The sequence below is a fragment of the Ammodytes marinus genome (assembly GCF_949987685.1).
Source record: "Ammodytes marinus genome assembly, chromosome: 11".
Taxonomy (NCBI): domain Eukaryota; kingdom Metazoa; phylum Chordata; class Actinopteri; order Uranoscopiformes; family Ammodytidae; genus Ammodytes; species Ammodytes marinus.
The window spans coordinates 607773-626018 of NC_137215.1; the positions used below are offsets into that span (position 1 = coordinate 607773).

Sequence of the window (18246 nt, forward strand, 5' to 3'; positions counted from 1 at the left end):
ATTCTGATAAACTCACTCCCAACTCTTTTTCCCAATCTCCCTTAATCTTGACAATATTAGTCTCAGCCGCTGAGTTAATAATCTGATATATTCTGGATATACAACCTTTAAGCTTTGGTGGTGAATCCAAGATTCTTTCATATAATGATTCCTGGGGTAAGTTAGGAAAACTAGGGTTTAGAGATTTGGCAAATTGCCGTACCTGGAAATAACGGAACAGATGGTTTCGAGGGATATTATATTTCACAAATACATCTCCGGAGCTTCCAAAAACCCCACCTATATATAATTGACCAATGTTAGTAATGCCGTTTTTAAGCCATAAATTGAATGCATGATCCAGTCTAGAGGGAAGAAAGAGGTGACTATTATGGACAGGAGTTAGACTAGACGCAGCAGAGAGGTTAAATCTTTTGCGGAACTGGGATAAGATTTTCAATGTTGTAATTACTATAGGGCTGGATGAGTATTGTCTTGGGAAAAGGGGGAGACTAGAGGTCACCAACGATACAAGGGAGCAAGAGGGGCACGAATTAGCTTCAATTAGACACCAGTTAATTTGGGGGAATTTAATCCAGTACATTATTTTCTGTATATTTGCAGCCCAGTAGTAAAATCTAAAATTGGGAAGAGAGAGACCTCCTTGAGTGCGATGTCTTTGCAACATAACTTTATTTATCCTCGGTAGTTTATTGCCCCACAAAAAGCCTGTAATGAGCTTATCTAAAGTAGTAAAAAAGAGTTTAGGCAAGAAGAGTGGCAGACACTGGAACAAGTACAAAAAGCGTGGAAGAATGTTCATCTTAATAGCGTTAACCCTGCCTGCTAGTGAGAAATATATCGTTTTCCATCTGTCAAAGTCTTCCTTAATCTTAATCAATAATGGAGAAAAGTTCCTATCATACAAATGTTCATATTTCCGAGTGATATAAATACCCAGGTATTTAAATTCAGAATTACATTTATGAAATGGCAGTTGCATTTCTGGGATTTCAGTAGCCAAATTGTTTAAAGGGAAACATTCACTTTTTGCAAAATTCAATTTATATCCGGAAAATGGCCCAAATTGTCTAAGAATTTCTATTAATGCCGGGGCAGATTTAGCTGGGTCGGAAATATAAACCAATAAATCATCAGCATAAAGAGAAGCTTTATGCTCAGTGCCCCATCTAAGAATACCACTAATGTTTGGTGAGGTTTTAAGAGCAATTGACAACGGTTCAATCGCCAAAGCAAAAAGTAACGGGCTTAAAGGGCAGCCTTGGCGGGTACCTCTATGTAAATTAAAATATTCTGAATGTAATCTATTTGTAATGACTGAAGCTTTGGGAGAAGAATACAAAAGTTCTCCAAGACCCTAAACAAATATGGCCATTCCACCCTATCGAATGCTTTCTCCGCATCTAAGGAGATAACCATCTCTGGAACCTCTTCAGATGCAGGTGAATAAATAACATTTAGCAGGCGGCGGATATTACTGAATGAGTGGCGATTGGTAATAAAACCAGTTTGATCATCGGAGATGATCTGGTGTATAACTGTTTCCAGCCGCATAGCCAAGGCCTTCGCCAATATTTTATAATCTGCATTTAGAAGAGATATTGGACGATAAGATCCACATGCATCTGCGTCCTTCCCAGGTTTTAACAGCAGAGTAACTGATGCCATAGTAAGAGTTTGAGGCAGGGTTCCTTGGGCCAATGACTCATTAAACATGTTAAGCAAAAGTGGTGATAGTTTGTCTGAAAATTTCTTAAAGAATTCAATTGGAAAACCATCTGGCCCAGGTGTCTTCCCACTTTGCATGGCTTTGATTGATTTTGTTATTTCACTTATGTTCCATGACTGTTCTAGATTCCCGGCTTGATCGTTTCCAATTTTAGGAAAAATTATACCCTCAAAGAACATTTCCATGTCTGTATCATTAGGTGGACTTTCAGATTGATATAAAGTAGAGTAGAATTCTTTAAAGACATTATTAATTTCAGATGGGATTATTGTTAATTGATTTAAGATATTTTTTATTTGGGATATATGCTGTGAATTGGCTTTAACTTTAAGCTGGTGTGCCAGTAATCTTCCCGCCTTCTCACCACTTTCATAATTGAGTCCACGTGCCCGCAGAAGTTGCCTCTCTACTTTACCGGTTGACAATAAATCATATTCCTTCTGTAAATTCAATCTCTGCTTGGAAAGGTCTGGTGATGGTGTCATTGAATTTTGTGAGTCTAACTCTATTATAGATTTTAAAAGTTTGTCTTGTTTTTCTCTGCGTACCTTATTTTGTAAGGAAGAAAAAGCTATAATTTCTCCCCTGATGACAGCTTTGAGAGTCTCCCAGAGAAGAGAGGGGCTTACATTGTCTTTCTGGTTGTTTATGAGAAACTCATCAATGACCTTATTAATCAAATCACAAAAGCTTTTATCACCTAGCAGGAGAGAGTTGAGCCTCCACAGAGGGCGGGGTTTCTGCAAGAGATTAAATGACAGATCTAGGATTAATGGCGCATGGTCTGATTCCACAATTGCAGAATATTCTGTATTAGCCACTGATGGGAGAAGAGTTTTATCTATAAAAAAATAATCTATACGGGAATATGAATGGTGTACATGTGAATAGAAAGAAAATGTTTTCTTGTTGGGGTTCTGGAACCTCCAGGGATCAATGCATCCAACCTGATCCATAAAGGCTGATAAGGCCCTTGCCATTTTTAATGGAGGTATTAAAGCGGGGTTGGATCTATCTAGATTGGGGTTAATTAGACAATTTAAATCACCTCCAAATATCAAGTAATAAGAATTTAGAGAAGGAATATTGGATATAATTTTCTTTATAAAATCTTCATCATCCCAATTGGGGGCATATACATTAACAAGTATCACTGGTGTATGAAAAAGTGATCCAGAGATTATAATGTAGCGGCCATTCGGATCAGAAATAACATCTGCTGCGGTAAACTGAACTTTTTTATGGAAAAGAATTGCCACTCCCCTTGATTTGCTATTGAAATTGGAGTGGAATATTTGACCGACCCATGGTCTTCGTAATCTAAGATGATCCTCTATTATTAAATGTGTCTCCTGTAAAAAAATTATTTCAGATTTGAGTTTTTTAAGGTGAGCAAAAATTCGAGCTCTTTTAACAGGGCCATTTAGCCCCTTAACATTCCAACTGACAAATCTGGCAGTGTCTCCTCCTGTTATTACTCCACTTAACATTACTTTACTCTGGGTTTATTGTTATATTCTATTTGTGAAAGGTAGAGGTAGTGTGTATCCCAAAAAACTCTGAACACCCTGAGAAAAAAACAAAAAAAACTAAAGAGAACAAAAACAAAACAAAAAGGAACAACTTTAACACGTTCCATTCCTATGCTGGTCTCCCTAACAGGGGCTAGCCGCAGGATTCCCTTATCTTGTCCCCCGAGAGACATTTCCTATATTTCTCCTACTTTGAGAGAAAACACCCAACTTATTCAAATCCTATATTAAATGTAGTGTATAATTTCCCACAACAAGTACAAACCAACTGCATAAAAGCTTACTTCTGAGCCACAAATTAGTAAAGATGAGTAGTCGCCTCATTAACAATTAGTGTGAATAGCAGTTACCAATATCTGCATCGGGGCATGAGAAGTGTGTGCGCATTTCTGCGCACCTGCTCACACAGTTCAGCTCTTACATTGTCTTATCCAAATTAGCCTGCAACGCGCCGCTCATAGAAGGCCCTCGCTTCTTCGGGGGTGTCGAAGTAGAACGATTCTCCATCAAAGGTGACGCGCAGACGTGCCGGGTGTAACAGTCCGAAGCGGATGCCTTTTTTGTACAGCTCCTGCTTGATGCCATTAAAAGTAGCTCTCTTTTTGGCCAGGTTAGCACTCATGTCTTGGTACACTCTCAAAGTCACATTGCGGTGTTTTAGTTCGTGTTTCATTGCCCACCTTAATGTTTTTTCCTTGTCAGAGAAGTTATGGAAGCACACGATGAAAGGCCTCGGCTTTGGGGATCCTCGTTCCGGTAGCGGGCCGGTGCGGTGCGCACGGTCGATGGGCGGGGGTGACGTGAATATCTCCCCGAGAGCCTCCATCAGAAAGTCGGCTATGAACTGCTTCGGCTCCTTGCCAGTCTCGCTGCCCTCCGGTATATTCACAATGCGAAGATTAGATCGGCGCGATCTATTTTCCAGGTCTTCTACTCGGTCTAGGAGGTGTTTGTTTTGGGACTCCAGGGATTTTACCGTTGCTTCGGTCAAAGTGATCCTTTCAAAGTTTTCTCCCACTCTCGTTTCGGTTTCGGTGAGGCGTTTATTAAATGAGTTCACATCCTCTCGCAACGCGTCAACGGAGGCTTTCAATGACTGTGACGTGGTTTGTATGAGCTTCGCCATATCCTCCTTCATACTGGCTCGTTGGTTTTCAAGCATGGCTGAGAGTTGTTGAACCGAAGCGGGCTCGTTAACTTCGGTAGCAGGCTGAGTGTTTTCTGTAGCGGAGCCTGCGCTCGTCGCCATTTTGGCTAGCTGTTCAGGTTGCGAATTAGCACGAGTTATGTAAGCTTGAATTCCTTGTTGTTTGCGGCGTTTTGATGGCATATCTTATTTATTCCATTTCCAATGCGCATTCGGCGGCTTGTTGTGAGGCAAAAAGTGAAACAACGGGACCGTATTGAAGGTAAATAATGCAAATTAGTCGGGAGCCTCTTCTCGCGCGTCTGTTCACTACATCGTCTAACCCGGAAGTCCTATATGAGACCCTTTCTAAGGGAAAAAAAAATTAAAAAAATGCACTAAAGTAAATGTACTTATGGATATTATAATTACTTTCTACAAAATCTGCTAGGAAATAAAACCCAAAATTCTACACACTGCAGGTTTAAATGAACTTTTTTTTAGCTCCAAATCCAGAGAAGGAGATTTTGCAGCACCAGAACTACAGAGCTGTGAAACTCATCTTTTTATTTAGTGGAACGTTATAAAATGATTTGATTTCACATTCAAGTTATAAAAAGAGAATATTTATTTACTTGCTAATCAAACAAGAAAAGTGTATGTACTGTTTGTGTATATATATGTGAACACTTGGGCTGATTGACATGGTTTGAATGAAAGGAAGCAGTATTTTAATGGTCCGTAAGTCTCTCTCTCTCTTTCTCTCTCTCACCCACACACACACACACACACACACACACACACACACACACACACACACACACACACACACACACACACACACACACACACACACACACACACACACACACACACACACACAGCAGTATTTTAATGGTCCGTAAGTCAATTCAATTCAATGAGCTTTATTGGCATGACTATTGTTGCAAACAGTATTGCCAAAGCATTACAGATAATACAAATAATAACAAAATAGAACAGTCAGAACAATATGTATATATAACAATTTCTATCACTCACTCAATTAGAAACAAGTCTCTCTCTCTCTTTCTCTCTCTCACACAGACACACACAGACACACCCACACACACACACACACACACACACACAGTATTTTAATGGTCCCTGTGTATGGTCTTGCAGGATGAGTTCCGAGCAGAGAAAGACCTGACAGACGAGGACGTGAGGAACGCGGTGTCCATCCACCACGCTCTGGCCCTGAGAGCAGCCGACTACCGCAAGAGACCCAACGTGTTCTACCTCCGCACCGCCGACTGGAGGGTCTTCCTCTTCCAAGCCCCGTAAGTCTGTCTGTCTGTCTGTCTGTCTGTCTGTCTGTCTGTCTGTCTGTCTGTCTGTCTGTCTGTCTGTCTGTCTCTCTCTCTCTCTCTCTCTCTCTCTCTCTCACACACACACAGGTTAACCCTTTCATCTCTGTCTCTATAGTAACGCAGAGCAGATGCAGTCGTGGATAACTCGTATCAACGTGGTGGCGGCCATGTTTTCTGCTCCTCCGTTTCCCGCGGCGATCGGATCCCAGAAGAGATTCAGTCGACCGCTGCTGCCGGGGTCCAATACTAAACTAACACAGGTACACACACACACACGCACGCACGCACGCACGCACGCACGCACGCACGCACACACACACACACACACACACACACACACATTAACAAAGGCACACACACACACACACACACACATTAACAAAGACACACACACACACACACATTAACAAAGGCACACACACACACACACACACACACACACACACACACACAGGGAGACACACACACACACACACACACACACATTCTCTCACTCTCTCTCTCTGAGTGGTAATACACAGCCTAGGCTCTGTAAATGGGCATGTTTGCTAGCTATGGTGGGCCCCCTTTGTTTACATACCAGTTCACAGAGCCTAGGCTGTGTATTAACACTGGATTTTTTTCAGCGCACACACAGTACAGACCAGTGTTAATTTTGGCAGCAAATTCTGATTAAGTCTTAGTCTTTTGAATATCACACCATTTAGTCTTAGTCCTATTCTAGTCATCTGAAATCTTTTAGTCTTAGTCTAGTCTAGTCTACTAAATATAAGCAGATTTTAGTTTGACTAAATCTACAGCGGACTTAGTCGACTTAGTGTTTCTTTCTTCATTGAATGGTATTAAGGTTTGAATATGCAATACAGACACAGATTTAATGGTTGTAATACAAAACATGTATTCTATTTCATTCGTAATAATTTCACATAAAATCAGTGTACCTGACTGGATAGGGAGGAGGGGGGGCTTTAAGAGCCTGTGCCCGGGGGTCCATTATCTCATGATCCGTCTATGAACCAACTGGATTCCACAATCTTTTTTCTTTTTTGCGGGGAGCATGCACAAGCATTATTTATAAAAAAAATGTAAATAAAGAAAATATATAAAAAAAAGTGGGGGGCCCCACACTAGGTCTTGAAACGGGCCCCGAGATCGTTAAGGCCGCCCCTGGGCAGCAGCAGCAGCACGCATTTGAGGTGCTGATAAAACTGAGCAACTGCGCTTTCCTTTAAGCAACACTGCTGCCGCTGTGTGTGTTCGGACTTCTTTTGCATCAAAGCCTTTTTGATGATAAAATGAGAGGTTTTAATTGAACGCTGTCCATGCGTCGGAGACTGTTGATTGTAACTTACTCGGGTGAAAACAGAAACTAACGGAGGGAGGCGGCAGTTTCACAGTTAATTTCCTATATAGTTTCGCAGTCAGTTTGGGGACATGGCTCTGTGTATTCAAGCTCGAGACATAGCCTACTACAAACAGATCGCGGAATTTAGCCGTTCCCCTAGACAACGTTAACGGGCAGGATATCCCTGACTATATTTTCTTCCCAACTTGTCCCACAAAAAGAGTAGTTCTGATTGGATCTCTTCTCCATTCGTCCCGCCCTAACAGTTTCGTCTAGTTCCTATTCGTAGACTATAGTGTCGGTTATATTCGTCTCAGTCTTCGTCATCATATCTGCCTTATTATTTAGTTTTTATTTAGTTTACGTCCGTGAAAAAGGTTTGTTGACGAATATTTTTCGTCAGTCTTAGTCAACGAAATTAACACTGGTAGCAGATCATAGGGAGATATTCATTGATTGTGTAGGAATGAGAACAGGTCTCCCTTGAAAAAGAGTTTCCGGTCTCAATGGGATTTACCGGTGTAAAGAAAAGTAAAAAATAAAATAAAATGTTGTATTTTCCCCTGTAGGAGGAACAGGCGAAGTGTCATGAGAGCCGGTTCAGGGCGGTTTCCTCCGAGCTCAGTGACATCACGGCGACCTCACCGGACAGGAAGGTCAAAGGTCGCGAGCTGGAGGAGATGAAGCTCAGGCAGGAGTATCTGGAGTTTGAGGTGAGACACGGGAACATCTCATATCTATCTATCTATCTATCTATCTATCTATCTATCTATCTATCTATCTATCTATCTATCTATCTATCTATCTATCTATCTATCTATCTATCTATCTATCTATCTATCTATCTATCTATCTATCTATCTATCTATCTGAGTTTGAGGTGAGACCAGGGACATATGAAAAACACACTTTTTTTTTTTTAGATTATTTTTTGTCATTTTCAAGCTTTATTAGATAGTACAGAGTTGAAATGAGGAGACAGAGAGAGAGGGGGGAAAATACCTACTTTACCGGTGGAAATATGAAGGTGTATTGAACTCTGAGATCCTATGTAGTATAAATGTGCAAACATTTTAGAAATCGGTTCATCCTAGCCTGAGAAAAGGCAGAAAGAGTGTCACTGTCTAACCCTTAATTTTTTCCATGGGTGACATCACACTTGGTAAAATGTAGGGTTAGGATTAACAGGACAGCTGGGCCAAGGGAAGACTGAGGGAAGAAAAACCTCATTCATTATATTACAATAGTGATTTTGTAATGATAGAAAGCCGGTTCCGTATGGGTGAAGTATTCCTTTAATGGTGAAACACAGACACAGCTTTAGTATTAAACTAACTGGTCTTGAATCCAAGACTTTTACTCAAAGCGATTATTTTTACAGTTTTACTTATTAGGGCTGCAACGATACAAAAACTCACAATTTCCGATTTGTATCACGTTTTTTGACCCACGATTCAATACATACAACGATTTTTTTTACTGTTGAAAAATAAAAAATACTGAACTGTGCTGTAAACCAAAAATCAAGTTAGAAAACAAATAAACACATGGGGCGCCCTTAGCTCAGTTGGTAGGGCGTCCCCCCCCATGGGCCTCGGCCAGCAGCGGACCCGGGTTCGATTCCAGCCCGCGGTCGTTCTCTGCATGTCACTCCCCTCTCTGCCCCATTTCAACTCTGTCTCTACACTATCAATAAAGCAGAAAAATGCCCAAAAAATATCTTAGAAAAAAAAAAATTAAAAATAAAACACTTAACAGCTACAGCTTCCTTCACCAAACCTGTTATCCAAAACTTGAGCCTATAAAAAAAATAAATAAAAAAGATTCTCAGTCCGATACACATTTCGTTAGAGCCCTATTCTTTAATTACAAGAGTTTTCTTCATTTATCTAGATTTAAAGGTGTAGTGTGTAATATGACATCATCTAGAAAGTTCTAGAAAGTTCTAGAATGCAACGCTCCCTGGGTAACCCCAACCCTTTTGAATAATAACAGAAGCTACAGTGGCCTTCAAGGACAAGAACAATTCTAAACAATGCACCTGATGACATTCCAACCAACCAACATGGATTCCTCCATAAGACTTACCTGCTCAATGTACAAAATGTAATATTAGTAGGCTATTTGTAATTCTCCGCTCAGGAGGATAATTCAGATTATTGGCAGAGGTGATTTTACACCAATGAGGACATATTTATGAATGAGGATATTGATTTTAGCTAATAAATTACTTCAAGTGTTACACAGTGTCCCTTTAAAGCGTATAGTGTCGGTGTTAGTTAGTATGTTTGCTGCAGTGAAGGAGCTCCATCTTCCCTTCAGCTGAATGTGATTCTGAATCCCTCTGAGGGTTTGAATCTAACGACAGACTTTCACTCCGTCTGTCGAGTGACACACACACACACACACACACACAAACACACACACACACACACACACACACACACACACACACACACAAATTCACACACAAATCCACACACACACACTCACACACATTCACACACACACACACACACACAAACAAATTCACACACACACACACACACACACACACACCTACAAATTCACACACACACACACACACACACACACACACACACACACACACACACACACACACACACACACACAAACAAATTCACACACACACACACACACACACACACACACCTACAAATTCACACACACACACTCACACAAATTCACACACACACACTCACACAAATTCACACACATACACACACAGACACACACACACACACACACACACACACACACACACACACACACACACACACACACACACACACACAGAAACACTCGGTCAGGAACACGGAGCTGTTAACTCTCTCTCTGCTCATCAGTTCATGAATGAATGTATTATGTTGGTTTGAAATTTAAAAAATATGTTTTGAACATAAAATGGAAAAACACAAAAAAAAAATGAATTGTATTAAGTTTCTTTTACCTATAACATATTTCATAATTTTAGGTGAAAACTCTGTCGTCTTGGATTATAATTATGACAGACAACTGAAAACATGAACACAAAAACAAAAAAAACTAACATGGCGTACTCTACTCTACAGGTTTCTAAGGACATTATTGTACTATAGATAACAGCGTTTTTCGTTGATACTTTATTTCAATGTGACTGAATAACCATTTTAAATGAACTGACTTCAAACAATTGGTTTAGTAAATAAACATTTTGGGTAACACTTTATAATAACTATCCGTTGTAACTCGTTAATAGATCATTAGTAAACTCTTAATTAATGATTATTAATGATTTGTTAAGTCTTTGTTAGCTGTTTGTTAAGGATTTATAACAATGGTAGATAGTTAATAGCTTAATAATTGAATCAGTTCATCTGGGACGAGGCTGAAATAGGCTATAGACTATACACAGTGCATGGGCAACTGAGGGCAGCCCCATTTTCAAATATTTTTAAATAAACTCAATACACACTGTGCATGCCATGGACTTGAACGTGACGTGATCAGTTAATCTCGGATTACCTCCCAGATGAACTGATTCAATTATTAAGCTATTAACTACCTACCATTGTTATAAATCCTTAACAAACTGCTAACAAACACTTAACAAATCATTAATACTCATTAATTAAGAGTTTACTAATGATCTATTAACTAGTTACAACGGATAGTTATTATAAAGTGTTACCACATTTTGTGTCAAAACCAAATTTATTACAATTACTTCAAAGAAATGTTTTTACTTACAATGAGTATTTTATAATTTTTTTCATTCATAACCTTTACACTGTTTTCGTCTTCATATCATAATCTTTACGGAAGAGTTTGAGGGCGAATTATTTTATCAGCTTTCTTGTAATTGTTCCCGTTTGTGTCTTTCAGAAAACGCGCTACGGTACGTACGCCATGCTGCTTCGGGCCAAGCTGTCCGGCGGAGACCAAAGCCTCGCCGCCTTCGAGTCGCGTCTGTTTGATGACGGCGGTTTGCAGCGCGCTCACTCCAGCCCCACGCTGCCTCTGGACGGGGCCGCCGGCAGCCACAAGGACAAACACCGCGGCAGCAAGACCTCCAAGAGCTTAAAGGGCACGTCCACCGGCACTAGCTCGAGCAGCGCCGCGACCAATGCTACAAATGCTACCAATGCTAACACAGGAAGTAGTAGTAGCAGCAGCAAGAAGAAGAACGGTGGATCGACGAATCAGCACGCAGAGACTTCGTAGGGTTGCTAAGGAGATGAGGAGATTAAGGAGACGGACATGTTGCATTATGGGTAGTGGATGGTGTCGATGTTGAAACCCTGGATTCTGATTGGTTGAGCTGAGAGGCGTTTGAGGACCGTAGGAAAAAGAAAATGATCGTCGGAAAGGAACTGATGAAGTGATGGAGATGTGTGCAGAGCGGGCAGACAGCTTTGATAGCTAGCTACGGCAACACCACACGGTCAAATGTGTCATAAAACACACACACGCACACACACACACACACGCACACACACACACACACACACACACACACACACACACACACACACACACACACACACACACACACACACACACACACACACAAACAAACCAAATTTCCTGAGAATCGGTTCAGTATGAAGCTAAAGTTACAGTCAGTTTTGTAGTGAAGTCTGAAATCTCTCACATTCACTTTTTACTTCATCGCGCGTCGTTCGTATGTGTTTTGTCCATGTGGTGTTGCCGTAGTTTCGCTTCTTTAAAAAAAAATGGCCGACCCCGTTCTGACACGCGCGCGACTCACTTCACTTCCTGTATCGACAAGAGACGACGACCAATCAGCTGTCAGAGTTTATTTCCTCATTCCGAAAAACATCGAGATTTTCAGATTAAAAGCTTCGTCATTTCAGGGACATTCTTTCTGAGAACAGTTTACAGTTGAAGAGGTACTTGTTGTTATTATTATTATTTTTATTTTATTTTTTATTATTTTTTTTGTTTTTTTTTCTGCTGCTGCGTCTCCTAGCAACACAAACTGAAAGGAGGATGTTGTTGTTGCCAAGCCGACCGGTTAGGGAAGGAGCGCGTGGGACTGTTGCCGTGGAGACGTGGGGGTTGAAAATGTGGAGTCAGGACTAACGGGAACATAATAACCTCCCACGCACTCCAGAGAAAGTGTGTGTGTGTGTGTGTGTGTGTGTGTGTGTGTGTGTGTGTGTGTGTGTGTGTGTGTGTGTGTGTGTGTGTGTGTGTGTGTGTGTGTGTGTGTGTGTGTGTGTGTGTGTGTGTGTGTGTGTGTGTGTGTGTGTGTGTGTGTGTGTGTGTGTGTGTGTGTGTTACCAGAGGGAAAGTATCGTGGGTCTGCAGCAGAGTATTCACTGCATTAGCACTTGATGATTCAGCAGCGTCAACATGTTTGTTTTTATCCGTGTTATGTACATTTATATATATTTTTTTTTGCTGGAAGAAACTCGCTGTACAGAAGACCAATAATGACGAAAGATTACTGACTGAGCAAAGAGACGTTTAAACCTTCGAGTAAAAGCTGGGTTTCTATCACAGTTATTGATGCCAAATACATAACTGGTTACTAGCATCTTTACTAGCATCTGTGTGTAAGTTAGTGTCTGTAAAAATAGCTGGACAGATGTAGTTTTTACTGAAAAAATTGATCAAGACTGCTCCACTTGTACTTTCTTTGGAAATCTTGAAAAAAACGGGAATTGGTTGTCCTGAAAATAATAATCCTTTTGCTGTAGAAAAGTGATACAAATATAAATTCAAATTAAATAACGAGGATTTATTAAACAATATTCTCGCTCAGTCAGTCGCCATCTTTTTGTCGTCAATGAACTTCTAAAAATGTCGCCTCTCTTTTTATGCTGAAAACTGAAAATGCTGAAATGTGTTAGAATCCGTCCAGTTATATATATATTATAATATCTCCACATTCCTCCAGATTAAAGCTGGGGTATAGGATTTCTGATTGGTCAAAGTTAACATGAGCTGTACACTTTGACCAATCAGAGCGAGGCGGCTCCGATTCTCTGTTCTTATTGGCTGTTGGGACTGTCCATTCACTTTGGCACGACTTTGTTGGTGTAGAGCGTGTCAGGGAGGGACCATAGGGGAGGGACCAAAGACAACAAGTGGAGCGGTTGAGGTATTTGGATTCATATCTCTATCCCAACTGCTATTTTCTCCCCAAATCCTCAACCCCAGCTTTAATGCGACCAAAATGAAACTTATCAGAAGTAAAAGTTTGTTTGTGTTATTAATATTGAGACCAAGTTTTAAAAATGTGTTTAAGAACGACCACCAGATGCTTATCAATCCATTTTAGACTTGTTAAAAGTAAAGAAAATTAATGAACAAGTTCCGGAACATTCCCTGCGTTCCAATCCCCATACTTCCATACTATTAAGTATGCCAGAAAAAGATTTAGGATGTACCAATACATGCACGTCAATTGTAGTGTGCTGAAAATACATAAATACCCCACTAACTCCAATAGCATTTTAGAGTATTCGTCTTTATTCTTGACATTTCTCGACAAAATGAAAGAAAAGACTTCCTTATCTGATTTTTTTTTCTTCTCTCCTGTGGCTCTAAAACTCTTCTGTACTTCAGTATGTAGTGTAGTAAAAAGACTAAAACTCTTCTGTACTTTAGTATGTAGTGTAGTAAAAAGACTAAAACTCTTCTGTACTTTAGTATATAGTGTAGTAGAAAGAAAAAGTATGTGATTTGGAACGCAGGGCAGGGTATGTCAATGTCAAGACTATTATTTACTATCTATGGTCAAGACACCGGGCTGCAATGATTTCTGGGTAATGAAGTTTCCTACACATGCACTTACTCCCTGCTGCCACTTGGTGTCGCCAGAGTCTTAAAATGTAAACGAAGCAGCTTCAACATTGAATCGGTATAATACTGGTGGAAGAATAATCCCAGTTTTTAGTCAAGTTAAATGTCATGAACATTGAACATCAAAATGGCTGTCATTTAAAGGGTTGATTCTGCCAATTTGTCCTAAAGATTTTTTCATAGTTTTTCATTCTTTGCAAAACATTTTTTTTTTATACATTCCATCATCTGTCATTCTATTTTGAACTGAAACGTTTCATATTTCTGCTGGTTGGACAGATTTGTGTTAAAGGACAATTTACAATCCAGAAAAACCTGGAAATACTGAACAAAAACTTGAAGGATTTTGTGTCTTAACGGAGGAAAATAAGAACGATTTACTAGAAGTGTTATCGACGGACCGAGGACGTTTTGATCAAAGTGTTTGGGGAGGTTGATTCCCTCGGCTCTCACAAAGGTAAACAAAAGAAAAGCTGGACATTTTGAATGAAGCTTTATTTAGATGTACCTCATGTGAACATTGACGACATCAAACCGCACATTTCAACGGTACGAACAGAATCGCAACTACGGAGGATTTTTTTTAAGTTTCTGTGATCAACCAAACTCTATATTTTTTTCAAAGTCTCTACGAGGAACTTTTAAATATTTCTGAAACAGTCTCATTTTTCCTCCGATGATCATAAATTACATGTAACAGCAAACGAGACCATCAGTGCAAAGAATGCTATTTTTTTATATATATTTTTTTCTTAATGCCTTTGTCATGGGGTATACGCTCACCCAGGAACAACAGCTGGCGTGGTAAAAAACACTACTGCTTTTGTCCAAAGGGGGGTGCTAGAATTAACACACACTGAAAGTTCCTCGGAGCACCTCTTAAAAAAAATAAAAAAAATCCAACGTAGATCAAATCAAAGCAGTTGGTTCTGACGATCAATTTAAACTTTTTTGTTAAGTTTAAGTTGAGCATAAAAAAACTATTCGAATCAGAAATTTTCAGATTTCTTTGAGGTTCAATAGTAAATGAATGGCATCCTGTGTCTCTGCAAACATTAACCAGTGGCATGAAGCCGACCATACGGCAGTCTCTAGCCCTCTAGTGTGACTGGCTTTACATCTCAAGATCTCAGAGCTCTTAAAACAAAACAAATAGTCCTGCAACATTTCAACGAGAACGGTCCATTACACAACCTGACGATCAGAGTCCAAATCCGTCCTTGAACCTAATTTTCTACATTCTACATTAAGGGCGCACTCACACTGCTCCTAGAAATGTGTGTGTGTGTCTGTCTGTGTGTCTGTCTGTCTGTCTGTCTGTGTATGTGTGTGTGTGTGTGTTTCCGTCTGTCTGTCTATGAGCGTGTGTGTGTACGGAGCAGGAGCGCTGGGGGAGAACACACTAGACTTTAGGGAGCAACAGGGCCAAGGCACCGGGACCCATGGTGACTAGTGTGAATGCGCCTTGGAACAGACATCAACATGCTGGTTAACGCTGGACATAAATCTACTCAGATCCTCCACTGAGCTGTCAGACAATATTTACTCTGAATAATCCCGTCACACTCCTGTATCTCGAGTGTTTGTGTCGCTGTGTGCAATGTGTAAACGCAGCATAAGGTGAAACTGTCTAAAAGAAATGGCCGCTTGTCTGTGTCCCAACCTTGTAAATAAATGTTCACATTGATTGAAAAAGCCATATTGTAGTTGGGCTAAACGCCTAGCTAACTTGCTAGCTAGCGCTTTTTTTAGGGCACTTTGTTTTAGATATTTTTTAGAGTTGAAACCTGCCTGATAACGTGGAGGAGGAATCCAACGATGTATTTATTCAGTTTGGTTCAAAGATTTTTAGTTTCTGTAAAAAAATTATTATTATTTTTTTTCCATCTTTCGGCTTTTTGCTGCGGTTTGAACGTTAGCGGCCGCGGCGCAGGTCGTTAGCTTGTACAGACTGTGACTTTGTTTTGGTTGTTAGTGAAATTCAAACGTGTTTCTGGAGCTTAAAAATAAAAAACATTTTGAAAAGAAACAAAGTCTGAGAGTCGATTTGATTTCAACGTTTTCACGTCATTAGAGGGAAAGGGGCTCCTAACCCTAACCCTCCTAACCCTAACCCTAACCCTAACCCTAACCCTCTAACCCTAACCCTAACCCTAACCCTAACCCTCTAACCCTAACCCTAACCCTAACCCCCTAACCCTAACCCTCCTGCATAGTGTTAGGGAAAGGGGCTCCTAACCCTAAACCTAACCCTAACCCCTAACCCTAACCCTAACCCTAACCCTAGCCCAACCCTAACCCTAACCCCTAACCCCTAACCCTAACCCTAACCCTAACCCTAACCCTAACCCTAACCCTCTAACCCTCCTGCATAGTGTTATGTAGATACACACACACACACACGCACACACGCACACACACGCACACACACACACACACACACGCACATACACACACACACACACACACACACACACACACACACGCACACACACACACACACACACAGCTCTTCTACATAGTTAGTGTGTTACCTTATGGAGACACACACAGTCACACTCATCGGCGTAGATTTAGGGGGGGACGCAGGGCACCCCCAACAATTAGAAGATACATCTGTCCCCCTCAAAAAAGTAACAAAGACAAACCTGTTCTCTACACAATAACATCTGAATAGCTCAGTTGGTAAGACCGCTGCCCCAGGGACCTGAAGGTTGAGAGTTCAATTCCTCATCTGGTCAAAGAGAATTTTTCCGGTGAAACCCACAAACGAAAGAAGAAATAAAATCACCTGGGGAAAGGTTTCTAGTGTGAAGTGTGTGGTGGCACGTTTTTTTTTTTGCATGACTGATGTTAATAATTGGAGTAAGTTTCATGAGCGTCAGACTTTCCTTGTGGGAGATAGCAACCCTAACCCTACAGAAAATTAATGGAATTCAATGTAAATACCCCCAAAATGGACTGGCTTGCTGTGAAAAGCACCCCATCTCAAAATTGATTTCTCTTCATCCGAGAATCAAATCCTTTGGTGGGCATATTTGCATGACTGATGTTAATAAGTGGAGTGAGTTTCATGAGCGTCAGACTTTCCTTGTGGGAGATAGTCTAAGTCTAAGTCTAAACCTAAGCATAAACCTAAACTTAAGCCTAAACCTAAACCTATACCTAAGTGTCTGCTGTGGCGCATTCGGTCCTTTTAGGGCCAGGGAGCGATTCAACCGCGTGGTCACTGGTTCAAATCCCACTCGGCTGTTGGTCTGTCTCTTACTGGGACAATTTTAAGTTCAACTCCCCAAATAAACTCAATAAACTCATTCAAAAGCCAACTCAAAACTCACCTCTTCCAGAAAGCAAAGACACCTGACTCTATTTTCAATTTGTTTTTGTATCTTGTTTTCGTGTTTTTTCTTTTCTTTATCTACAGTATATATTCTATGTGATGTGAGGCGTCTTTGAGTGACTTCCAAAAAAGCGCTATATAAAACCTATCAATTATTATTATTAAAAAGCGCCCTGAGAACGATCTCTGGTGTGGCAAAGCTTGTGGCCTGGTGGGTTAATACATCACACCTGGAGATTAAATGGGATGTTTGAATCCCAGAGGTTGTGTGTTCAAATCCTTATACTTTCAAGTCAAATCCCAGAGGCAAAGAGATAAAAACTCACACAACATATCCGCAACCATCTTTGATGTTTACTATCACGGCTCCCCAGAGCACCATACAAAGGGCTCTGGGGCGCCTATATTAGATAGAACCAATTGAAACGTGAGCCAGGATTTCTGGACTTTTTCAAAAAGCTTCAACGGAGCGTGTCCAGACAACAGGCGCAGCAAATTTAATTTGCCAGCGCCTAGTGGCAGGTCTGGGAATGCCAGGCTAAGTCTAAGTCTAAATCTAAACCTGAACCTAAGTCTAAGTCTAAGCCTATGTCTATGACTGTGTGTGTGAAAATTCGTAAAAGAACGCAAAGAATTTGAACCAGTGACCACGTGGTTGAATCGCTCCCTGGCCCCGTATGGATTTGCCTAATTCCTAAAGAAAAAAAAAATAGTAGGTACTAGGTAATGCATACTATGTAAGTAACGCATATGTAGTCGGTACTAAAGAATGAGTTTTAAAAAATTTAAGAAAAAAAATAAAATTGTACTAGGTAATGCATAACTATGTTGCAGTTACTTTAAAAAAACCAAACCTATGTAGTATCTCCACTAACAACATGTCTCTCTATGTGCAGCGGGCTGTGAGACGAGAGCACAGGGACTGTCCACAAAGGGAAACACCCAAGAGACACAATGGTTGCGTTCCGAATCTCATACTCTTTCTTTT

The 18246-nt window shown here is 40.5% G+C and overlaps 1 protein-coding gene across 1 annotated transcript in view; it reads left to right on the forward strand.

Moving 5' to 3' along the window:
• The window catches only part of psda (pleckstrin and Sec7 domain containing a), a 55659-nt gene extending 39726 nt beyond the window's left edge, over positions 1–15933 (forward strand). The window contains exons 15-18 of the mRNA XM_080036715.1: positions 5552–5709; positions 5855–5999; positions 7654–7797; positions 10970–15933. Coding sequence (XP_079892841.1) covers positions 5552–5709; positions 5855–5999; positions 7654–7797; positions 10970–11308 — 786 coding nt within the window. The 3' untranslated portion in view covers positions 11309–15933. The remainder of the gene's footprint in view (positions 1–5551; positions 5710–5854; positions 6000–7653; positions 7798–10969) is intronic.
• The last annotated feature ends 2313 nt before the right edge of the window (positions 15934–18246 follow it).